Source organism: Melospiza georgiana, chromosome 14 (assembly GCF_028018845.1).
Source record: "Melospiza georgiana isolate bMelGeo1 chromosome 14, bMelGeo1.pri, whole genome shotgun sequence".
Lineage (NCBI taxonomy): Eukaryota > Metazoa > Chordata > Aves > Passeriformes > Passerellidae > Melospiza > Melospiza georgiana.
The window spans coordinates 18,914,263-18,939,698 of NC_080443.1; the positions used below are offsets into that span (position 1 = coordinate 18,914,263).

At 49.5% G+C, this 25,436-nt stretch overlaps 2 protein-coding genes across 2 annotated transcripts; one reads left to right on the forward strand and one right to left on the reverse strand.

The window, feature by feature from the left end:
* Positions 1-1,817: 1,817 nt before the first annotated feature.
* FOXC2 (forkhead box C2) lies at positions 1,818-3,308 on the reverse strand. Its single transcript, XM_058034259.1, has one exon. The coding sequence runs from the start codon at positions 3,306-3,308 to the stop codon at positions 1,818-1,820; it is 1,491 nt and encodes a 496-aa protein (XP_057890242.1).
* Positions 3,309-8,383: 5,075 nt separating this feature from the next.
* On the forward strand, positions 8,384-24,397 carry MTHFSD (methenyltetrahydrofolate synthetase domain containing). The gene is made up of 7 exons (XM_058033977.1): positions 8,384-8,500; positions 9,983-10,096; positions 11,090-11,203; positions 13,629-13,719; positions 14,465-14,577; positions 14,788-14,913; positions 23,205-24,397. Exons 1-7 carry the CDS (start codon positions 8,384-8,386, stop codon positions 23,706-23,708), a joined length of 1,179 nt encoding a protein of 392 aa, XP_057889960.1. The 3' UTR covers positions 23,709-24,397.
* Positions 24,398-25,436: the final 1,039 nt, after the last annotated feature.

The following is a 25,436-nucleotide window of genomic DNA, read 5'->3' on the forward strand; positions in this document are numbered from 1 at the left end:
GATCATCGATTTTAACAGCCTGACGTGGGTATAACCCAAAAAATAAAGGATTTGAGGGGCACTGGGGGGTTGAGGGGGTGGGATGGGGTACGGGTGGGATTTTTTGCTGCATGGATGTGATTTTACAGCTGGGAAAGGAGCCTGGCTCCAGAAATCTGCGCTTGAAAAGTTCCAAAGATCTCCTAAACTCGGCTTTAGGCTTTGCCGGCATTCCCAGGCTCTCGGGATTGCTAAACCCGGCGCTTTGCCCTGGATTAAAAACCTTGAACAGGTTCAAGTAAAATTTGGGGAAAGCCAGAATATCTGACAGAGCCCGGCCTTGCGAACCTGAGCATCAATAAATGAAAATAAAAAGTTAAAATCAGCCAATTCTTCCGCCGAGAGAGGATTTCAAACCCGAAACGATTCCCGAGTGAACTTTCCACCTTTCTAAGACTCCGCGGCGAGGCCGGGTTGAAATGATCGCTCTCACTCCCAGGCACTCGGGATTCCTTTCAAGAAAACCAAATAAATAAATAAATGAAAGGGATTTTTTTTTTAGGGGTGGGTGGGTGTTTTCTGCCCTGGGAAGAGGCGGCTCCGGGCGTGCAAGGAGGGGGCGAGAGGAGCAGAAATTCCCCTCCCCGCGCCTCCTGTTTTCCTGTTTTCCCCATGGCAGGCCTGGGAAAAATCCCGAAATTTCACCCTGGCAGGGATTTGGGATTGAGCCCCGCTGTTTTTCCTTCCCCACCCTCCCCAGTTGTACAATTCCAGCTCTTCACGTGAATTCAACCTCGTCTCCAAGAAAGAAACCTCCAGGAAAATCATTTTTTTGTTTTAAAAACAATCGCTGCCACGTTTTCTGCGTGAAGGAAGGAAAAATAAAAAGAACTGTTAAAAAATCCCCAGTTTATACACAGAGAAGCGGCAGACTTGGAGCAGAAAAAACCAGCATGGATTTATTTTAAGGTAAGTACAACAATTAGGACCACATAAGACAAACGAACTTTGAAGCAGGTTAAAGCAAATAAGTCCTTAGGAATGGTAAAGGTGAAATCTATTATACAAAACATCACACGTCGTAAATAATAATAAAAAAGTATCAGATACTTTGTCTATTTTTTTTCCTTAAAAAACAAAATCCACCAGCAAAAAATAAATTATTTCCTCGTCTTGAGAAAAGAACAGCTCTAAAACGAAAGAAAAATCTATTGCATAATTGTACAGAGAAGAAGAAGAAGAAGAAATCACTTGTCATGAATTTGGAAGTTAGGAACCGTTGGGCGAGACAAAAATAATCCAGTGAACTCAACTTTAAATATTATATTAATGGCTCTGAAAATCAGCCTGATTAGAAATCCACATATTTTTTACAGCACAACAGAGAACTCAAAAAATACCCAGGACATATATTTATATATATATTTATAAACTTTTTTTTTTTCCTTTTAAAACGTATAAATGGTCGTTGTGATATTGGTCCATAACTTATTTTTCTGAGACCCCCCTATACTTTAGCATATAAAATTTGCCACTTTTAGATAAACATATATATAATTTTAAAAAGTTTTTTATTTTCTTTCTCTTTTTTTTTTCTTGTTTTTTTTTTCTTTTTTAAATGAGAGATCCCCCATTTGTTTCAAGTAAAATCTACTTGTCCGCAATTTAAGGAAGCCTTTTTGGGATCTTCAAACTCTGTGGCCGCAGAGTCCACGGGGAAGCTGTGTCAGATTTATTTTTATTGCCGTGGGTTTATTTCTCCCGATTTTTAAAAAATAATTATTATTAATAATTTTTTTTTATTTTAATGGGTCTTAGCGGGGGTTACTGGCGGCTACTCAGTACTTAGTGCAGTCGTAGGAGTAGGGGGCGGCGTGGCGGTATAGGGAGGGCGCGGATCTGTAGGGGATCTGACAGGCGGAGTTGCTGCTCACCTGGTGCTCGCTCAGCGCCGCGCTCTCCATGCCCAGCCGGTGCGACGTGAACATTTCGCGCACGTTGGGGAAAGTCTGCTGCTGAGAGCCGAACGTGTGCCCGGGCAGGTGGCTCAGCTCAGCGCCGTGGTTCAGGTACCAAGAAGCCGCAGGTTGTCCCCCCGCCGCAGCCGCCGCCCCTCCGCTTCCTCCTCCTCCTCCTCCTCCTCCTCCTCCGTGGGGATGCGCGGTGCCCAGCGCCCCGTCCTGCCCCGCGGGCAGGCTCAGCGTGCCCAGCGGCGACGGAGGATGCTCGGCCATGCCGTCCTCCAGCGGGGCGCACATGTGCGCCGTTCTGTCGCCGCTGTAGAGGCTCATGGCCCGCATGCTGCAGTGGTAGCTCCCACTAGTGTCCAGCGCCTGGCCGCAAGCCGCGCCGTAGCCCGACGGCTGCCCCGCGGGGTACCCCAGCGCCAGCCCGCCGCCCGTGCGGCCCGAGGCGGCACTCACCGGGCTCAGCTCGGCCGCGGGGGAAGTCCGCAGGGTCATGATGCTCTCCACGCTGAAGCCCGGCAGCCCGTTGCCCGCAGGGTGATGCTCGGGCAGCGCCGCGTCCGGAGAGGCGGCGGCGGCGGGCGGCGAGGCGGCGCTGCGGGGGCTGTCCCGCACGGGCCCGCCGCTCGCCGGGCTCAGCGTCTCCACCTTGGTGATCACGGGCAGCTCGGGAGAAGCCGTCTCGCTCTTGATCACCACTTTCTTCTCGGAGGCCGGCGCCGAGGCGGAGGAAGAGGAAGAGGAGGAGGAGGCTTCCTTGGGGAGGTCGGCGCCGGGCAGCCCGGGGGGCTTGGGCTGCTCCTTCAGCAGCCGCTCCCGGGCCTCCTCCTTCTCCTTGGACACGTCCTTCTTCTTGAAGCGTCTCCGGCGGCGCAGGAAGCTGCCGTTCTCGAACATGTTGTACGAGTCGGGGTCCAGGGTCCAGTAGCTGCCCTTGCCCGGTTTCTTGTCGTCGCGGGGCACCTTGACGAAGCACTCGTTGAGCGAGAGGTTGTGGCGGATGCTGTTCTGCCAGCCCTGCTTGTTCTCTCGGTAGAAAGGGAAGCGGTCCATGATGAACTGGTAAATCCCATTGAGCGTGATCTTCTTGTCGGGGGCGTTCTGGATGGCCATGGTGATGAGGGCGATGTAGCTGTAAGGTGGCTTCACCAGGTCCTTGGGGGCGGTGGGTTGGTGCGGGTGGTAGGGGCCGTAGGAGCGCCCCATGCCCGCCGCGTACTGCTCGGCGTGGCCCGAATAGACGCTCATGGGGTTGCCCATGCCGCCGTAGGTCCCGGCAGCCCGGTAGTAATTCTGCTCGCTTAAATACGGCACCACTCCCAAAGCGTTGGGGTCCGAGACGGAGTAGCGAGCCTGCATCATGGAGAGGGGCTGCCCGCGGCCGCCGAAGACAGGAGGAAGAGGAGGACGGTGGAAAGGCCTCACCCCCGTCCGGGACCCCTCCGCGGAGAAGGGAGAGAGGGAGAGAGCGGGAGAGAAAGAAAGAGAGAGTCTCGGTGCCGAGCTCAATCCCAGCGTGTCCTCTAGCAGCGGCACCGCAGCGGCATCCTCCGGGTCGCCGGGGGCAGGGTGGTCTCTGGCGGCCTCTCCCTCCCTCTGTATGACAGTGATTCTGCTACACACGCCTACGGCCCGCTGGGGAGCTGGGCTGATGGTTGGGGGGGGGCTGTTCTCGCAGGAAAAGGGAATAAAAAAAAAAAAAAAAAAAAAAAGGCACAAACAAAACAAAAGTATAAAAAAATTTTAAAAATTTGGGGAAAAACGTAGAAAGAAAAAGCCGAAAAAGCAGCCTCGCGGAAAGCCCAGTCGTTGTCACGAGAGCGGCCCGAAGCGGTGCGGAGCCCCCGGAGGGGTGCGGGAGCCGCCGCCGAGCTCCCTCCCGGCCGCGCTGCGCAGCTTCAAAACCGCCCCGCGCCGCCGCCGCGCTTTTACTGCCCGCCGGCCCCGCCCCCCGGCGCCGCCGCCAGCCAATGGCAGCGCGCGGCGCCGCGGCCGCAGCCAATGGGAGCGCGGGACGCGGCGGAGCTGCCGGGCCGGGCCCCGCTCCGGCACCCCCGGTACCCTCGGCCCCAGCCCCGCTCCGGCACCTCCGGGCCCGCCGGTCCTGCCCCAAAAACAGCCCCGAGCCGGGCCGGGGATGTGCCCGCTGCCCGCTGCCCGCTGCCCGCTGCCCGCTGCCCGCTGCCCGCTGCCCGCTGCCCGCCCCGCTGAGTGCGGGCAGGTTGATGGCGGTGTTCCCGTGTCCTCCCCGCGTCCCGGTGCCCGGCCGTGCGTGCGGTCACGGTTTTAAATGTATTAATATGGAATTCATCCGGAGAAGCCGCTGGGTGCTCGCACCGTAGCGGGGACATCGCGGCTCGGCCCCGGTGGTGCCGTCGTTGCGGGTTCAGAGCGCTTTGAATGTTGTGGGTTCCGCGGGCTCTGCCGCTTTTGGGGGAGTTTGGGGATATTTTATTATTATAGGAAAAACCCAACAAACCTCACAAAAAGCAGCGAGCGCATTTAAGTGTCTGTATTTTATTTTCGTTCCGGGCATTGAGGTGGATTTTCTCGTGGCTGTGAAATCCGCCCCTGTGCCTTGTGCCTAATGAGTTCATTAGAGGCAATCAGAGCGGGACAATTAGGGACGCACGGTGATCAAGTGTAAACTCAAGTGTTGGGGGAAACTGCTGAGAATTGTTCTGTTCCACCCGGGAGAAGCGTGGATCCGCCGGGAGAAAAAACCGAGGTGGGAAACCAGCGATTTCCCCGCTCCGCAGGGAAAAAAAAAATAAAAATCAGAATATATCTATAATAAAAAATAGCGCTGCAAAATCGATTTGAGTTGGAAAAGAGCGAGATAAGGTCGGAATGATTTTGCTGTCACTTCTCTCGGGCTCCTTCCCGCCGCCTCCCCGAGCCTGGCTGCTGCCGCTGTGATTCCCCGAGCCTGGCTGCTGCCGCTGTGATTCCCGAGCGGTGATTTTTGGGTTTCTTACACTGTAATTTTGCCTTGCCCTCCTTGCAATTTGTGCGGTTTCGTAAGGCTTTAAACAAAGATATTTTTTGCCCCCAAAGCCGGGCTGGGATTTTGGGCGGCTGCTGGCACCGAGGGTCCCTTTCCCGTTCGTGGGAACCCGGCGGGGCTCTTAATTACCGGAGATTTTCTTAATAAGAAAGGAAACGATTTTATGCGATAACTAAAGGGAGGGAAAAAATTAAATTATGAGGCAGATCCTCTACAAGGAGGGATGGTTAAAAATGATCTGCGGTGGAAAAATTGATTGGGGAGGTTCTTCGGGTTTCAAAATTGTTATTTAGTTTTGACGGAAATAATTTTGAATGTTCGGGGGAGGGTTTCATCCACCGAGAAAATGTGCGGGGATATTTTGTTTGGGAAAACAAATAGTGGATTCAGCGAGATAAGCTGATACTTTTCATGCAAATGTATGACCATAAGAGAAAACTTTTATTTTTTTTTTTCTGGAATAATTTGAGAACGACTTCACACTTTTATGTTCGGTTTTCAAATAAATCACATTTCTCGTACAGCTCGGCGCGCGTCTCATTGTACACACGCAAATTGCATTTCTTTAACGATATACGTTTATAAAATGTTGGAATTTTTATAAAGAGAGCTTGAGCAAAGCCGCCCCTGCGGTGTCGCAGTGCTGTCCCTTCCTAGAAGCCTGGAGAAATATCCTTGATGGAATCTTACCTCCCCTCGCTGAAAACCGTACCGAGCTGGATTTCTACAGAACCCCCAGAAGCAGCAAAAGTTCTTTGCTTGCTGGAGCTGGGCACCGAGCAGAGACCGAACCAGCGGGCTCGGAAAAACCCAAAATTCGAATGGCTTGAATAAAACAAAACAAAATAAAATAAAAATTCGTATTATGAAATATACGGGGGGTGGGGGGAGCGCGGGGAAAGGAGCGGAGGCGCTTGGAAATGCGGGATTTTCCCTGCGGGGCTCCCTTCGCCCGTTTCTCCTCTCGCAGCCTTTACCGGCAGCGGCAGCGGAGATTCCGGGGCGCTCTGGGGGCCGTTCCCGGTGTTGTTCCCGTGGCCGCTCTGGGTGAGCTCCGGAGCCGTTTCCAGGGTCGTTGCCGGGCTGTTCTTGGGGTCATCCCCGGTATCATTCCCGGGCCGTTCCCCGGTGCCGCTCCGGGACAGTTCCCGGTTCTATTCCCGTTGTCGCTCCCGGTGCCGCTCCCGGGCTCGCTCCGCTCTCACCTGCCCGCGGGGGCTCCGCGCGGCGTGTGTCGCCCCCCAGGGGACATCGCGGGGGACTGCAGCGCTCCCCGGCACCGCCCGGACACGGCAGGGGACGGGGACAGGACAGACGGACGGAGATAGGGACAGGGAGACACCGAGCAGGAAAAGGGGGAAAGAGGGAGAGAGGATGGAGGTGGGAACAACGGAGAGAGAGGGTGAGTGGAGAAAATGAGGGGGTAAAGGAAAAGTGGGGAAGGAAGGAGCAGAGAAAAGAGAAGGAAGGAAATGGAAAGGAAGGAAGGAAGGAAGGAAGGAAGGAAGGAAGGAAGGAAGGAAGGAAGGAAGGAAGGAAGGAAGGAAGGAAGGAAGGAAGGAAGGAAGGAAGGAAGGAAGGAAGGAAGGAAGGAAGGAAGGAAGGAAGGAAGGAAGGAAGGAAGGAAGGAAGGAAGGAAGGAAGGAAGGAAGGAAGGAAGGAAGGAAGGAAGGAAGGAAGGAAGGAAAGGAAATGCAAGAAAGAAGAGAGAAGGAAAGCAGGAAAGAGGAGGAGAAAAAAGAGGAAGAAAGAGGGAAGGGAAGAAAGAGGGAAGGGAAGGGAAGGGAAGGGAAGGGAAGGGAAGGGAAGGGAAGGGAAGGGAAGGGAAGGGAAGGGAAGGGAAGGGAAGGGAAGGGAAGGGAAGGGAAGGGAAGGGAAGGGAAGGGAAGGGAAGGGAAGGGAAGGGAAGGGAAGGGAAGGGAAGGGAAGGGAAGGGAAGGGAAGGGAAGGGAAGGGAAGGGAAGGGAAGGGAAGGGAAGGGAAGGGAGGGGAAGGGAGGGGAAGGGAGGGGAAGGGAAGGGAAGGAAAGGGAAGGAAAGGAAAGGAAAGGAAGGGAAGGAAAGGGAAGGAAAGGGAAGGAAAGGAAAGGAAAGGAAAGGAAAGGAAAGGAAAGGAAAGGAAAGGAAAGGAAAGGAAAGGAAAGGAAAGGAAAGGAAAGGAAAGGAAAGGAAAGGAAAGGAAAGGAAAGGAAAGGAAAGGAAAGGAAAGGAAAGGAAAGGAAAGGAAAGGAAAGGAAAGGAAAGGGGAAAGGAAAAAGGAAAGGAAAAAGGAAAGGAAAGGAAAGGAAAAAGGAAAGTGCTCTGTCTGGCACCAGTCCAGCCAAGACCCATTGATGCACATGAATCGCTCAGAGCTGGAGGGAAAAATTCCTGAATTCAGCAGAGTCATGGTCTTTGTGGAGAGAAAACAACTCAGAAAAGGAGTTTGCATCTGCAGCCGTCAGAGAGGAGCGTCCCAATTTATTCTGATTTTTTGCGGTGGCACAGCTGCGGCTGGCTCTGAACGAGGATCCGCAGCATCCCAGCCAAGTGGGGTATAATAATAAATATGATAATAAATAATATAATATCATATCTACAATATAATACAATACAACATACTACAATACAATACAACATAATATAAATAATAATAAATATACCAACTCTGAAGACATCTCCCCGCTTCTCCAGCACGCTTTAAAATAAACCTTCATGAATTTTATTCGCCATTTCATTGTTCCTATGACCCCTCCATCCCTCCTCAGGAATGTCGGGATTCTCAAACTCCTTTTTTTTGTGGTGGTTTTAGTAGAACCCTCTAATTCTATAAATAATAAATCGCACAAACAAATCATTTATTATCCAATTAAAGGCGAGCAAGAAATGAACTTGTGGGAAGGCGGCAGATTGGGGAACCCACGCAGAGGCTGGACATTGTTTTATTCACCACCGGCCAGTTCTAAATGGAAAATCAACTAATGTGAGGGATATTTTTACAAAAAGAGAGGTGGAATTTTACTCCCAGCCATAAAACGTGATGGAAGGCCCGTGATGTTTGTATAATCTCCCGTTAGTGCGCCAGCACAGCCTTTTTAATGTTTAATTCCATAAATAAATCGGGCCCTCAGCGACCTTCCCTCACGGCGCTTCCCCAACTTTGTCTTCGAGGCGTTTTGAGCCCTCAGCGCCGCCGTAGCCGCCGCGCTCCCACCGGGGGCGTGGCCAACGTGGAGGCTCCGCCCCTCATCGCTGATACTATGAGAGGCCTGGTTTATCTGCAGTGACGTCACTATTTTGAGGGGGCAGGCGCGGTGGTGACGCCACGGTGATGAGTTAGTGAGGGGCGGGGCGTCGCTGACGTCACGGCGCGGCGGAGAGAGCGGGCATGCGGGCGGGGATGGCGGTGACGTCACGGCGGGCGGGTGCGGGATGGCGGTGACGTCACGGCGATGGCGGCGGCGCTGCCCCCAGCGGGCCGCTCCAAGGGGGACATCCGGGAGCAGGTGTGGGAGCACCTGGAGGCCGATTTCCCGCGGCCCGTGCGCGGCCGCATCCCCAACTTCAAGGTACGGCCGGCGCTGGGCCGCGTCCTCCTGCTGCTGCTGCTGCTGCTTCCCTGCCCCGCTCTGCCGGGAGCGGCGCCCAGTGCCCCCAGTGCCGCCCAGTGCCCTTCCAGATCCCCCCCTTAGTGCCCCCCAGTGCCCCCTCAGTGCCCTCCCAGATCCCCCCCAGTGCTCCCCAGTGCCCCCAGTGCTCTCCCCAGTTCCCCCCCAATGCCCCCCCAGTGCCCGCAGTTGCCCCGCAGTGTCCCTTCAGTGTCCCCAGTGCCCCCCAATGCCCTCACGGAACCCCTAGTTCCCTCCCAGAGTCCCTCAGTGCACCCCAGTGCCCCCCAGTTCCCCCTCAGTGCCCCCCCAGTACCTCCGGTTCTCCCCTAGTTCCTCCCCAGTGCCCCTCAGTTCTCCCCCAGTGCCGCCCCCAGTGCCTCCAGTTCCTCCCCAGTGCCCCTCAGTGCCCTCCAATTCCCCCCCCCAGTGTCCCCAGTTCTCCCCAGTTCCTCCCCAGTGCCCTTCAGTGCCCCCCAGTTCTCCCCAGTTTCCCCCAGTTCCTCCCCAGTGCCCTCAGTGCCCTCCAGTTTCCCCCTGGTTCTCCCCCAGTGCTCTCAGTTCCTCCCCAGTGCCCTTCAGTGCCGCCCCAGTGCTTCCCAGTCCCCCCCCATGCTCCCCCAGTGCTTCCCAGTCCCTCCCAAATTCCCACAGTTCCCCCCAATTCCCCCCCCAGATCCTCCCAAGTTCCCCTCAGTTCCCCCCAGTGCCCTCCAGTTTTCCCCCAGTTCCCCCTCAGTGCCCGCCCAGTGCCCTGGGCAGCACCTAGCAGCCCTGGAAGGAAAGCAAACAAAACCCCCTTGTCAATTCCCGAGCCACAGAGCGGTTTGGATATTAGGAAAAAAAATTTCACCGAAAAAATAATAAAGTTCTGGAATGCTCTTCCCAGGGAGGTGTTGAAATCACCATCTCTGGATGTGTTTAAAAGAAGACTGGACATGGCACTGGGTGCTGTAGTCTGGTTGAGGTGTGAGGGCATGGGTTGGACTCGATGGTCTTTGAGGTCTCTTCCAACCTCGTTATTCTGTGATTGTGTCATTCTGGGATTCCATGATTCTGTGATTCTGTTTGAATTGGAAGGGAATTTAAAGCTCCCTCAGCAGCAACACCTTCACTATCCCACTCCCACCCCTGTCCAAGCTGGCACTGGACATTTCACAGAAAATTAGCCACCCCTCAATAAAAAATCTGCAGAAACCAGCCTGTCCAGAGGGCGAGAGGTTCTTCATTACCCATTTCTGCTGTGAGCTGATATTTTATGCAAACAGGGCTCCTCCCACGCTGCCACCAGGCTCCTGGGCTTGCAGCACTTCCGAGCTGCCCGAGCAGTAAAAATAAACCCCGATGCTCCCCAGAGGAACGCCCGCTTCCTCACGCTGGAAGTAAGTGAGAGTGCTCAGAGTAAGTGCAAATCCTCTGCTCTTGGCTCCTTCCCTGTGCCAGGGCTCCCTCCAGGCCTGCTGCTCTCTCAGGGAGCTGCAGGTGTTCAGCAGAGCACGGGAGGTGAAGGTGGATCCTGACAAACCTCTGGAAGGCGCCCGGCTGGCAGCTCTGCAGGTAAAGGCAGCCCTGAGGAGAGGCTGGGAGGGAACAGCACGGCCTGGGATGTGTCCTCTGAGTGAATAAATGATCCTCTGTGTCCTCAAAAAGCCCAGAAATTTCTCTCCTCAATTTGATAAAAGGCCACCTCATAGGGGACTTCACCTCAAACCCAACTGGACAGAAGCCAAAAGGTCCCACCTAGGTAATTCACTAAAAAAAGAAGAGAACAAAGGAAATAATCCATTTTGTGGGGTGTTTTTACCAGAAGCAAGAGCCCCCTGTCTCTGTAAGAGCTTTGTTATTTTGCCTGTTATTAAAACTTTTTCTGTTTCCAACACTGCCTCAGAGCCATCCTGCTGATTTTATGCTCTTTGGGGTAGCTGGGCTCTCTCAGGTGTGATGGGTTTCTCTGAGAGCTTCCCAGACCTGGCTGGAGGAGAAAATACAGCTCACCTCAGCAACACCTGGCACTGCATCTTCAAGGGGTTTATGTGCACCTCAAAACAAAAAGTGTCATGGAATGGTTTGGGTTGGAAGGGATTTGAAGGATAATTCAGTTCCAGCCTCCTGCCATGGCAGGGACACCTTCCACCACCCAGGCTGCTCCAAGCTCTGTCCAGCCTGGCCTTGGGCATTCCAGAAGCAGCCACAGCTTCTCTGGGCACCTTCTCTCCCCACCCTCACAGGGAGAATTTCTCCCTAATATCCCATCTAACCCTGCCCTTTGTCACTCTGAAACTATTATCTCATACAGCTATTTAGAGACATAGCTGTAAAGGAAGAATTGTCTTTAAAGGTATCTCCTGAAATATCTTCAAATGTCTGTCTTACCTTTTATTTCTTCAATAAACCTTTTTGTGGAATTTTCCTGTATTGGAGGAAATTAATCTTACAAGCCCTTCACCACCAACAACATTAAAAATTAAATATTTGGCCCTGTAGTTTTTACTGTATGACAATAAAAACATTTCTTCGGTATAAAATGAACCTTCTCATGTGGTTCCTCAGGCAAGGAAGACTTTGCTGGTTCCCACACCACGTCTGAGGACTGGGCTGTTCAACAGGATTGTTCCCCCTCCAGGTGCAACCAAGGAGATGCTGAGGAGATGTGCCACATCCCAGGTGGGACTGAGGCATCAGGGAGGGCTGAATTAACCTTGGAGCAGCTGGAAGTTGGAAAAACTGAAATACCTTCCTGTTAGGATGTCATTCCTGGCTTTGTGTACATTGATAATGTTGAAATCAGGAGAAAATTCAGTCTTAGCAAGGTTGAAAGGGTTTTAAATTGATATTTCTCAGTGTCTTTTGGAAAACCATGACTTGAGGTGAGTTAGATCTTTCTTCATGCTCCTCCACCCTGCAGTTTTGAGCTGCTGAGCCCTCTGGGGAATATTTTAGTGCTCTTTCCAGCTAGGAAAGTTACCAACTTCAACCAAGGAAGTGCTGAGGAGATGTGCCACACCTCAGGTGGGAATGGGGGATCAGGAGGGCTGAATTAGCCTTGGGACAGTGTGGGCTTAGGATGGACCAGCTGGAAGTTGGAAAATCTGAAATACTTTCCTGTAAGGATGTTATTCCTGGCTTTGTGTACGTTGATAGTGTTGAAATCAGGAGAAAATTCAGTCTTAGCATGACAGTATTGATATTTTTCAGTGGATTTTGGAAAATCATAACTTAAGGTGAGTAACATCTTTCTTCATGCTCCTCAATCCTGCAGTTTTGAGCTGCTGAGCCCTCTGGGGAATATTTTAGTGCTCTTAGGTGTTGCCAGATAGGGAAGTTACCAACTTCAACTAAGGAGATGCTGAGTAGATGTGCCACATCTGTCTGACAGATGTGCTACATCTGTCTCAGGTGGGACTGAGGCATCAGGGGGGGCTGAGTTAACCTTGGGACAGTGTGGGCTTAGGATGAACCAGCTGGAGGTTTCTAAAACTGAAATACCTTCATGTTAGGATGTTATTCCTGGCTTTGTGTATATTGATAATGTTGAAATCAGGAGAAAATTCAGTCTTAGCAGGGTTGAAAGGGATTTGAATTGATATTTGTCAATTGATATTTCTCAGTGTCTTTTGGAAAATCATGACTTGAGGTGAGTTGGATCTTTCTTCATGCTCCTCCATCCTGCAGTTTTGGGCTGCTGAGCCCTCTGGGGAATAGTTTAGTGCTCTTAGGTGTTACCAGGTAGGAAAATGGAGTTTTTTTATAGAACCCAAGACCCGGAGAGCCGTGAATTGAGACATTTGCATGCAGCCACGTGGGGAGGTCGGCTTTGCAGCGGTCTCTTGCTGCCCTCTCGTGTTCCAACCTCTCCGCACAGCCTCGGGCTGTGGCCAGCCAGCCCTGCAGCGTTTACATCTTTATTTGCCATGAAAAGCCAACATGAAGAGCTTACCACAGGGATTTGTTTCCTCCTTTATCTCCTGCTAAAGGCAATAAAGTTCTGCAGCAACCCCGTAAACAACCGAGGTTGTAAAGGCTGGTAATTAGTAGTGACTTTCTTTGTTGAGAGTTCTATTGCGGTCATTAACTAATGAAGCTGTTCAGGGCTGAAGAGCACTTTTGTAAGAGACCTTTCTCTTGGCCTGCTGTCTGATCTGGGCTCTTACCACCCTGTGTCTGGTTTTTCCCCCAGCCCACTAATGAAGAAATGCTGTTGGCAGTTTGTATTTACAAAGCACTGTGCAAACAATCCTGACCACACTGCTGGGAGGTGCCTGATGGGTGTTAGTGCTGATAGTCAGCCACAAATTACTGAATTCTTGGGCTTTCTGCTCTGCACAGAAAATGTGTGGCTCTTTATTGGGATTTTAATATTGGTAATTTATAATTATAATTAGAGTTGGTGTGAGGAGCATTTGCAGTGTGCTGTACACAGTTATTGGGAGTGATTGAATCACAAGATGGATTTTAAATAATTCTAAACCTCTGATATTTAAAAACCCAAGTAAAGATAATTTTTAATTTCTGCAATCTGGGCAGAATTTTCGTTAAGATGAGAACAGATTGAAGAGGAGTGGGTGGGGTTGAACAAGGAGAGAAGAGAGGAGAGGAAAAAAAATAATTGTATCACTTTGTGTAACTCCAGATTTCTTTGTGCTGTAGCTGTCTATGTCTAAATTAACTTGTGATTTGTATTTCAGAATTAATTGAAGCATTTGTAGTGCTCTGGTATTCCTTAGGCTTTTAGTAGAGTAGGGAAGTGTAAATAGGAAGTGTCACTTGTCCTCATTTTTAGGAACAGAGTTCCAAAAAAAAAAATTCAAAATATCAGCTTTTGATCCTACATAAAAAACCTTGCCTCTAAAAGTGCCCACCTCCCTCAGCTCTCCTTGCAGTGTGCCAAAATTCCTGTCACTCTAGTAGGGAATCTATTCTAGGATTCCCTGGGGGATAACTTCCCAGACATGTACAGCTTGGCTAAACATGGAAGAGACACTTGGAAACGTGGGGAGTTACTGGGATTTATCAAAATACCCTGGATTTCTGCCTCAGTCCTTGGAAGATTGTGTCCTCTGCAAACCTCAAATGTCGTTTTTTCCTGCAGGGTGTGAGAGACTTCAGCGTGCCTGTGGGGCTGGATAGCAAAGCACAAGTGGACTTGGTTGTTGTGGGGTCAGTGGCTGTCTCTGAAAAAGGTGAGGAGAAACTTGCAGCAGAAAGTCCCAAATCCCAGCCCAGATTTCTCCTTGGAGCTGAGCTGTGGCCTTGGCTTCTGCCCCTGTGTGTGCCCAGTCCCTGCTGCCAGGGAAGGAGGGGTGCCTCAGGATGCAGGGGGCACACAGCAGTGGCCTCAGAGATGTTCTGGGGCTATTTCAGTGGTTTTTTTTCTTGAGGAAAGCAATTCTTTGTGTTCTGAAGGAATCCAAGCAGGCTCCCTGTCACAGATCTGCTCTGCTCACACAGGCTGTGTGAAAGGCCTTGTGTTAGACCTGCTGATTCAGGGCCTATTTGGGGATCAGATTTTGCATTTTCTAGTATTTTGGAAACCTGCTGGTGCTGAAAATTTTCCACTGACTTTATCCCTTGCCTAAATAACACAGTTTTTATATGTGACCCAGACTCCTCTTTACCCACATTAACCTGTGGGACATGAATAGAAGGTTCTAAATACAATTGCTAAATAAACTGCTGGGTTAATTACATTGAATTTGTTTATTCTGAATTGGAAGCTTCTGGGATCTTTTAGGAGTCATTAAAACTGATTTTTTTTTATTTCATTTCAGTGCTGATTTCAAGGAAAGCTGCACTCTGTGAGAGTTGCTGATCTGATTTTTTCCAGAGTTACAGCTTGCAGACTGCTGGGTTAATTACACCATTTTAACAACTTTCCACTGTGCTGTTTGGGTTTTTTTTTTTTTCCCACACTTCTCTGTGCTTTAGGCTGGAGAATTGGCAAAGGGGAAGGTTATGCAGACATGGAATATGCAATGATGGTGTCCATGGGGGCAGTGCAGGAGGACACACCTGTGGTGACCATTGTGCACGACTGCCAGGTGAGCTGAGATGTTCAAATATCCCCTGTGCAGCTGGGAGGGAGCTCTGGGACACTTCTGCTCTGTCTGCAGAGGAGACATGGAATGAAGCTGGTTTGGCATCTTCCTTCCCATTGTCTTTGATGGATTTTCATGTGACAAGACATCAGGAATGGGGCACAGCTTTAGGGAGTTTGTTTTTAGCTACTTAACCAAATCTCTGCCTCGTAGGTGCTTGATATAGCAGAGGAGCTGCTGGGTGACCATGATTTAACTGTGGATTACATCCTCACTCCAACCAGGACCATCCAGACCCACTGCAAACGACCAAAACCTCAGGGAATAATGTGGCACAAGGCAAGTTCAGTTTAACAAAACCTCAGGGAATAATGTGGCACAAGGCAAGCTCAGTTTAATCCAGTTAAAACTTAAACCTTTGCTGCTGGTGGCACAAACCAAGTTCAATCTTCATCAAGTTAAATCTCTAATATTTGCTGCTGGTGGCACAAACCAAGTTCAGTTTAATCCAGTTAAATCTTAAATCTTTGCTGCTGGTGGCACAAACCACATTCAATCTCAATCAAATCTTAAACCTTTGCTGTTGGTGGTTTACTGGTACCAATAACCTGCTGCTAAACCCCCCATTTTTATATAGAAACAATTTTTAAAATTAGAAATATTTGGTAAAACAGCAGGTGTATTTGTCAGGTGAAACAAAGCAGCAGCATCTGTGGGCAGTGGGGTTTTAGGGGTAATGGTGAGGAGATATTTCCCTCCATCTGAGGTTGTTGTGTCCATGGGTTATCAGGAGGTGCTGCCCCATCCTGAAGTGTCCCAGGGGTGGGACTGGTGGGTAAAGTCTGTGCTGCTCTGGTTGTGAAGGGAAAACACAACCTGCTGCTGGTACATTCCTGTCCCTGCAGTGGATTCACTTTCCAGGGATAAATCTGTGGCTGCAGCTCAATTTCAGGTGGAAGAACACAGACTTTAAACATGAATCTTTATTTATTGGTAATTCTGTTATGGATTGGCCTTTTCCCCCTGCCCAGTGTCAGAAACTTCCTCAGCTTCCCAAGTAGTTTCAGGAAAGCCTGGAGTGAATTGTTTTACTGAAGGTTCCTGCTGGGAAAGCTTTCTCTTTTTCATTGGATTTTCATTTCTGAAATCATCCAGTCAGGGAGCAGACCCAGTCCTGCATGAGTGACTACAGCAGGAATCCTCATTTGAGGAATTGTGCACCCACATCTTACAGAAACTGAGCAATTTTAAGGGAATACTCCCAGGGAAGGAAATCAAAATTTGTTAAAATTTACCAACCAGCTGAAAGAGTTAAATTTCTTTAGGTAATGTATCTACAACAAACAAATTCTAGCCAGGACTATTTTTATTCCAGAAGTGGGAGAGCATTTTACCCTGCCTGTGGTTGAGGATTTGAGGTTATAAATAAATAAATAACAGCTCTGTCTGCCCTAGTGCATTTTTTCCATTGAATTATTTTTGAATTGTAATTTTTTTTAGGATATTATTGAATGTAATTGTGTTGAAGGCCTACCCCTTGTGCTCCATCCATTCTTGCCAACATATTTTTGATCAGTTTGTCTGCCTTGGTGTCAGACTTCTCAGTAAGTGGCCTTGCTGACACTTTTTTATTTCTTTTTTTGTGCCTTTAGCAGAAACTGAATTTTCTGCAGCTTTCACTGAGAATGGAGCACAGATTGACCCTTTATTTGAATATTTCAGTGTTGATTTAACACCTTTTGTTTGGAGCTGTGTGGATTAAATAGGAATATTGGAGAAGACCAGGGATAATCATCACTTCTCAGTCTTTTTGGGATCAGAACAAAGTGTGGTGTCTGTATGAAGCAGAAATTACCATTGTCCCCAGGGAAATGAGTGACATTCATTTAGTGTGTGGTGTTCAGTTTTTGCACAGAGGGGTTTGGAGGTGGGAGGTCTGGTTAATCACAGGGTGTGAAAAAGGCAGCATTTGATAGGGGCTATTTTAGTGTTTGTCCTTTGGATTTTCCTGGCTACTTCTCCATCATTTTCTCTCCATCCTTTTCTCCTTCAAATCCTGGCTTTGCTGGTGCATTCCTGTTCCTCAGAGCAAAACGAAATGAACCAAGAGGCAGTGAGTAAATAAATCATCCACTTCTAAACACGGGCTTTTGTCAACACTGAGTAGCTTAACTTCATTGTGAGGACCTGTGAGGTGGAAAATCCATTGTTTAAAAAAAGCTGATCCTTGGGGAGCAGGGCTGGACAGTGTTTAGGGGTTTGAAATCCAGGTGTTTGCAAATATGGGATTACAGCTGAGGGTTGTTGTGGGGATGTGCTGTCAGTAATGCACACTCAGCTCCAGAGGGAAGGGAAGGGAAGGAGGAGCTCACCCAGCAAACAAATCCATGCTGAAGGAGCTGCTGCATTTTCCTGGAGTGCTTTTGTGTGTTCTGAGCTGTTTAAAGACTTCCAAGGAAGTGGAAGAGCCACAACGTCATCAACACCAAAGAATCATTATCAGGCACTCCAGAAACACTTCAACATCCCCAGTGCTGGGGGGTGTTTGTGGAACTTTTGTCTCTCTGAGGTCAGAGGTTTGGGACATCAATTTGAGTTACTGGAGGGCAGCAGGAGCTGCTGAGAGCTGAGCCCTCTGGAGAACTTTATTTGGATGCCAGTGGAGAATTATTTGGCTTCATCTGTCATGAAAATCCAACCCATTGTTTCTGGGAACTCTAAATTCATGAAGCTACTTGCTTTCTCATTTAATATTTTCTATGGGTAACTGTGATCTTTATCTGGGACACTGGCTATTATATTTGTCCCAATTAGCAAGTTATTTGTGCTGTGCTTATTTTAAATTGAAACTGTGCAGACAAATTAAAATGTTTGAGTTCGTGAAAAGGGAAAGGAGAGTAGTTGGTGGAAAAATCACTAAATTTTAGCAAGTATTTCCTTCTGGCTTTGAAATAATTCTTTTGCTGAGGATTTTGTAGGAGTAGGAAAAGAATTTTCCTGAAATGAAATGAAATGAAATGAAATGAAATGAAATGAAATGAAATGAAATGAAATGAAATGAAATGAAATGAAATGGGGGGGAATCCCAGTGGCAGAGAGGGAAACAACAAACAGCAGCTTTGGGTGTGTGACAGAACATCTGGAAAGGAAAGCTCAAAAAATGCACCCATCCAAGCTGGCAAATTGCAGCCAGTGTAGGCAGGGCTTTGTTTTGGTGTGGATTTTGGGATGGTTGGGGCAGGGAATGTTTCCACACCTGCTCACACATCTCAGCACCTTTGCAAAGCTCAGCCTCGCTGCAGAGTCCCCAGAAGGCCCTGATGGATTCCCAGTGTGGGCTGCACGAGTTTCTCCTGAGGGACACCAGCAGGCTGCCAGCTCCCAGCAATGTGCCCTTGGGTTGTGTGCACATATTTGGACATTTTGTGCAAATGAATGATAAAATGTTCAACTGTGCTGGCCTTGCTGTGCTGGCCTTGTCTGTGCCACACATCCCTGTTTGCTCAGAGCTCCTGGAAACGAGGACACAGCATGAAAAGAGGACACAGCACAAGAATTTGGGTCTGTGCTGGAGGTTTTGAGCAATCTGGGGTCAGAGGCCTCTGAGGATGAACCTTGCAAGCACTTTTGCCCACTTGGTGGATCTGCAGCCCTGGAAGTGTTGGGTGCTGTTTGCAGCCTGCCAGGGCAGCAGCATCACTCTCCATCTTAAAATCATGGAATGGGTTGGGTTGGAAGGGATTTGAAAGAGAATCTTATTCCAAGCCCCTGCACACCTTCCACTGTCCCTGAGTGCTCCCCAGCCTGGCCTTGGACACTTCCAAATGTCCCCAAGGGATGTGGCAGCCACAGCTTCTCTGGGCACCTGTGCCAGGGCCTCCCCACCTCACAGGGCACAATTCCTTCTCTCTATCTAAACTAAATTTTGCCCTTTTCCGTTCTGAGGCCATTCCCCTTGTGCTGTCACTGATGTCACAGTCCCTCTCCAGCTTTCTTGGAGCCCATTCAGATCCTGGAAGGTGCTGGGATGTCTCCAGGCTGAACAGCTGCAGTTGGGAGGGGGACTGAGGTGTCCCGGTCCTCCTACCAACTTCATGGCCTCCTCTGGACTCAATCCAACATTCCATGGTTTTCTGCTGCAGGGAGCACCAGAGCTGAGCACAGGATTCCAGGTGGGGGCTCACAAGATCCAGGTGTTCCTGTGTCAGTGAGATGAGGAGCAGAATGAAATAGCAGGATAAGGACAGCCTGCCATCCCATCCCATCCCATCCCATCCCATCCCACCCCATCCCATCCCATCCCATCCCACCCCATCCCATCCCATCCCATCCCATCCCATCCCATCCCATCCCATCCCATCCCATCCCATCCCATCCCATCCCATCCCATCCCATCCCATCCCATCCCATCCCATCCCATCCCACCCCATCCCATCCCATCCCATCCCATCCCACCCCATCCCATCCCATCCCATCCCTCACTCCAGGGAGGTCTCAGTGCTCTTTGCCCTGCCCTGGCTGCCTCAGGGGTCAGCATTTCTCACTCTGACCCAGGACAAACACATCCTTCATTCTCCACAGCACAATACTGGAAATGGCTCTGATCAGAGGTCTGGGATAGCAGAGGATGAGGAGAGCCCTGGTGTCCAGCAGGGATGCTGCAGGATCCATCTGCCACCACATTTTGGGGTCAAACCAGGTGTCATAGCCATGGATGCTGTGGGTTAAGTGCACTCAGCATCCAGGACTTTTTTCCCTCAAGTTTCTGTCAGAAAGGGGCCACATTTCCCTCCTCAGCTCCTTTCCCAGTAATTGTGTGTCAGAAGAATTTATCCAGCCTGCTGTCCTCTTTCCCCAAGGCTCTCCCAGCCATGGCAGGGATTATTAAATGATTAATTTGCTTTGGTGGGGTTATTTTTAACCCAAATCACTTCAGACCCATGGCACAGACCCATGAGCATTTCTTTGGCCAACCCCTGAGGGCCAAAGTGTGGAATTGGTCTGGGAATTGGTGGTCAGGGGATAATAGGGAATAGTTCATGGCACAGACCCATGAGCATTTCTTTGGCCAACCCCAGAGGGCTGAAGTGTGGAATTGGTGGTCAGGGGATGACAGGGAACTTCTTCAGCTTTGGTTTCACTAGCAAAGCTAAATCCCAACACTCAATCCAAGCTTTCAAAACATCAGTAAATGGTTTGGCCTTGGTTTTAAAGGGATGGGGGAAGCTTCCAATGCTGGGTTTGCCAATGTTCACAGAGATGGATCAACCAGACCTGGGCTGGAATGTCCCTAAATTCTGGCTTAGCCTAAAGCAGTAGGCAGGGACAGGAATAAGGATGAGCAAGGTTAGAGAGGACTGACCAGCCATCCCAGAAGTGTGCAGCTTGTTGAAAGAGAGGAGGAATATCTTTGGCCTCTCTCCACATGGAAATAAATCCTTGCAATCCTCCCCAGCTCACAGGACAAAAGGAACTTTTAGCATCATTGTAATTAGCAACACATTGTGCTATCACGGGGTTCTTTTGTTTGCTCTCTTGCAACAGAGCAGAACAAGCTTCTTCCTCTCCCCTGCCACCCACTGCCCCCTTTGCCCTTTTAGTTCTCACACTCAAAAACCCCAAAACCCCAATGGATTTATTTGTTGAATTGAAACCCCAAATGGAGTTTCTGCCTTTCAGTGGCATAAAAATGAGAGAAAACAAGGAAGGGTTTAGAAGGTTTGGTCCAGCTGAAGTGTTCTCCTAGAACCCAGAGAAAAAAGCCCTTAAGGTAAATCCCTGTGCCTCTTGTGACAGGAGGGTGTTAGCTGACAGTGGCAGAACTTGTCTGATGTTTTTTACAAATCTTTGCTAATACAAAAGAAAAAAGTCTTAAATCAGCTGCCTTTGTTGCTTTGGTGAAGGTCTGTTGCTGTTGTGCCTGCACAGGGCTGGATTTTGAGGCAATGACAGAATCACTTCATTTGATCAGAACTTTAAAGAAAAGAGTTCACAGCCCTTACAAAAATCCCAGAATCACTGAGGTTGGAAAACACCTCCAAAATCATCAAGTCCAACCTGTGACAGATCCCAGACCAGACTGCTGAGTTCCATGTCCTGTCTTTCCATAAACACCTCCAGGGATGAGGACTCCACCATGGGCAGATATTCCAATGTCTGATCTCCCTTTCTGTGCAGAAGTTCCTCCTAAAACATAAATGCTGTTGTCACTGCATCTTCCTGAGGCTGCCAGGAGCCTGAAACAGCAGCTCCAAGAGCTGCAGCTGATGCCAAAATCTCCGTAGTGAGAGGACGTGCCTGGTGGAAGTCCCTTGGAGATTGTGCTGTTCCCTGCATTATCTAAACCCTGCCCTTGGATTGTCCTGGGAATTCCAGGGTTGATCCTCTCAGTGCCCATCTCTGATTCCCCAATCTCCAAAGCCCTGAGAGTTTGCCCTTGGTGGCATTTCCCTTTCTAACCAAACACCCAAGCCATCCCTTGGCAACTGAGTTTAATTTCAGGATGAAAGGAGCAGTTCTTGGGCTGTGCTTTGGGGCCAGGAGTGATTGGGTTGCATGAGAGCAGAAAAATGTTTTTCCTGTTTGGTTTAATTAGCATAGAGATTCCATTTCACATGGAAATTTGACAGAGGACAACAAACCTTCTTCATTGTTGGCCAGTACAAACAAAGTGAGATCCTTCAGCCCTTGGTTTGATGTTGCATCACTCAGGGAAGGGGGGTTTGCTGTCAAACACAGCACTTGGAATTCTTGGCTGAGAAAAACAAATCAGTCCCAGAACCCACAGAGTAATAACTCTGTAAAATGTGGAAATGCTCTGCACCTTTGTGAGTGAGGAGGCTCCTGGAGCACGTCCTTGCTGTTTGATGTTGTGTTAGCAGAGCTAGCACAGGCTTTATGGAAATCATGGGTTTTTTTAGTTCCAGCCTGAAATAAAACCTTGCTTGTTTGCTCTTCAGAAGATGAAGAGAATGCTGTTGAGTGACTTGCCTGTCACCTCATCCTGACACTGCCCCCACCCTGCCTTGGCTGTTCCTCGAGTCACTTCAGGGCTGGGTTTGTGTCCCCAGGGAGCTGAGCTTGATGCTGTGCAGACACAGGCTGGCTGTGCCTGGAACTGCAGGAGCAGCAATCCAGAGGCTCTGGGTGTTTAATTCCAATGGTGAGGTCTGAGCTGCAATCCAGAGGCTCTGGGTGTTTAATTCCAATGGTGAGGTCTGAGCTGGGAGCTCTGCAGGCATACTGGGATGTACTGGTGCTGCTCCAGCCCAGCCTGCTCATGGTGCCCTCTCACATCCTGGGTCTCTGCTAGCTCAGGCATTGCCTCCCCAGGCTCTGCTTTGCTCCCTACATTTCAGCATTGGAGCTGGTGTTGATGGATGTTGGGCTTGTCCAGCAGCCAAGCAGGAATTCCTCCTCTTTCCAAGCTCAGTGTGCAAGCCAAGAGCTCAACCACATGAGCTGGGGAACCACTGCATTTCCTGCCAGTGCCTGAGTGCAGCCTGGGGCATCTCATGCCTCACATGGATGGGGTTCAGCTGTTGAGAGGAAGAGCCCTTCCAGAAAAGCTCTTTGGGTCAGGCACGGATGGATGGATGGCAGCAATAACAAACTCACAGTGTGAGTGCAGTGTCCCAGCACTTCTGTTCCCTGCTCCAGCCCAGCACTTCCCTGTGGGGTCTGAGGAGCCGTGGGTGCCGTGGGAGGTCGGGTGGCACAGAGGGGATGTGCCCCAAGCAGGGGATGTGCCTCCAGCTGGGCCCACATGCACAGGAACCCTGCTCCAAGGCACGCTCCTGCTGCAGCTCCTCCATTGTGTGAGCCAGCCAGGGATTTCCTGTGCTGGGGGAAAGAGAGCACCAGGAGCCCTGCAGGATGGAAGGGTCTGCTGGGTTGGGGTGGGTTCTGCCAGGCCTGGGGTTGTGTAGGGTTCTGTCAGGCCAGAGATTGTGTAGGGTTCTGTCAGGGCAGGGATTGTGTAGGATTCTGCCAGGGCAGGGATTGTGTAGGATTCTACCAGGGCAAGGATTGTGTAGGATTCTGTTAGGGAGGGGGATTGTCAGGGCAGGGATTGTGTAGGATTCTGGCAGGACAGGGATTTTGTAGGATTCTGCCTGAGCAGGGATTCTGTAGGATTCTGCCAGGACAGGTATTGTTATGGGAGTGATTCTGTAGGATTCTGCCAGGGCAAGGATTGTGTAGGATTCTGCCAGGACAAGGATTGTGTAGGGTTCTGGCAGGACAAGGATTGTGTAGGATTCTGCCAGGGCAGGAGCACAGGCTCTCAGTCAAAGCAAACACAGAGGGAGAACAAGGAGAATGCAGATCTGAAAGCACTGAGGTAAATAAATGTCACATTGGAATATTCCTGCCTTTGGTTGGGATTTGCCTGCTGGATCCACGTTGTGCTGCTCACTTCAGGAGTCACTGATGTTTATTTTTGTCCTGAGTGTGTATTTAGGGAGCCTTCCCAATCAGAGCAGCAATTAGGGACATTTGGAATGCTCTGGCTGTCTGCATGGCAGGAGGATAATAAGCTTCCTCTCTTTTTGTGGCACAAACAGCATAATCTTTTTCTGGAAGGCAAGAAATCCTTTTACAATAATTACATCCATCTTCCTCCTCTTTAGGTCAGCTCTGAGATGCTGGGAAAAATCCCCATCCTAAAGACTCTTCGCTGGAGGGAGAAGCAGGCTGGCAAGGATGTCACCCTCCAAGATGAACACCCAGCCCTGGCAAACACCAGCAGAGCAGCAATTCCAGACAGGAAGGTGATGGCTGCAAATCCCCAGCCATGGAGTGACCCTGTAAATCCCAAATCTGTAAATCCCAAATCTGTAAATCCCAAATCTGAGGGGTCTGACACCACCACCACTGTGTACGTGGGGAACCTGCCTGGCAGCCTGAGGGCGAGCCAGCTGAAAAGTGCCCTGAGGGAGCTGCAGGTGCTTCCTGCTGCCCTGAAGTGGCAGGGGGCACAGCACAGAGCTTTCCTGGACTACAGGGACCAGGGGGCTGCACACAGAGCTCTGTCCTCCTTGCAGGGCCTGAGCCTTGGGGGCAATGCCCTGAGAGTGGAGCTGGCCAAGAGCCACAGGGACAAAGGGCAAGGAGAAATCAATACTCACAAATGAGTATGGAGGGGAAAAAAAAACACAGAAAAGGTGTTTTCATTGTTTTGTGAGAAACCAACCTGAAGTTGTAAGGTTTTTGTAACCGTCAGGTTTAACAAAACCAAATTTCTGCACAAACTTTCCTCACTTCTACACATGGACATGCAAAGGTTTGTCCCCACAAGTGGCAGAGGAGCCATTTCTCCATAAATAATTGCCCACAAACTACCCACACTCTGGTTTTGGTGCTGTTTAGTGGTTTTGTTAAGCCTGGCTTAAAGCCCTGCCCCTTGATACCTGTGAGGTTAAAAGGCAGCAGCAGGAAATCTGTCCTAAGGGTAACAATTCTGTTTACTGAAAAATGGGCTTTGCCTGTTAGAAGTTTTCAATTTATTTTTTATAAAAATGACCAGGGAGAGAGAGATTATGCTTTTTGTGCCTTGCAGAGTGGCTGTGGAGACACTGGCTTAGTTCTAGCTCTAGTGAGGGCTGGTAACACCAGGTGGGAAAGATGGGAACCCTTTCTCAGCTTTTGGCTAAATCAGCCCTTGATAAACCTTATATTTCTTATTTCAGAGGAAAACAAATACTAATTTCAAATCCCAATTTGCTTTTCCCAAAAACTGCTTTTCTGATGGATCAGATAATGATAAAATTATAATTTTAGAATTTAGCTATATAGTTTTATAATTTAGCTGTATAATTTTATAATTCAGCTGCTTTTCCTGATTGTCTCTTCTCATGGGATGTGATTCCTTTGCCTCTGTGAAATAACATTATTATTATTATTATTATTATTATTATTATTATTATTATTATTATTATTGAAATGGAAAGCAGGCACACCATGGTCAGAACTTGTTGGTGCTCAGTCTGGCATGGAATTCTTTGGGACTTTGCTGGAGATTGATGCTTTGTCACCATCCCTGATGCTCTTCCACATGCCAGTGAGGAAGATGAGGCATCACCACCCAACTTCTCCAGCTGAAAATGCTCCCAGGCACTGTCCTGGACATGAACATTCCCTCCCAGTGGAATGGCCAATAATGATTTATCTGCTATGGCTCTTATTACCTTTTTTTTTCCCTCTTGGGTTTCCTATTCCTGAAAAACAAGTTAAATTTTGGCCCAGCCATCCTTTCTAAACAGAAGCACTTTTGCCAGTGGTGCTGGGCACGTAGTCAAAGTAAGCATCTAAATGGATTTTTTTTTTTTAAGTAAGAGTTGGAAAGTTTTTTCTTTTAGCCAGGGAGTACTGTTAAGTATATTTTAAGCAGATTATTATGCCTCGAGGGTCAGACATTTATTCAGTATTAAATATAAAGTTCTCATCGTTTGTGGGCCTGTAGGGAAGGGCTGAAGGAAAGCTTTGGAGTACAGGAAGGACAAAGAGCACCAGAGGAGGCAGCAGGATGGGCAGAGGGATGGAGCAGCTCTGCTGGGAGGAAAGGTAGAGAGAGTTGGGATTGTTCAGCCTGGAGGAAGGTTTTGGGGTGAGCTCATCACTTTCCAAATGGAAATGACTCCTTCTCCCAAAGGAGAGGGACAGTGGATAAGGCATGGATGGACAGGACCCAGTGAAAGGCTTCAAACTGCCAGAGAGTGGATTTCAGTGGGATTTTGGGAAGGAGTTGTTCCCTGTGAGGGTGCTGAGGCCCTGGCACAGCTGTGGCTGCCCCTGGGTCCCTGGCAGTGCTGGACAGGCCTGGGGCACCCTGGCTTGGTGGAAGGTGTCCTTGTTCACAGTCC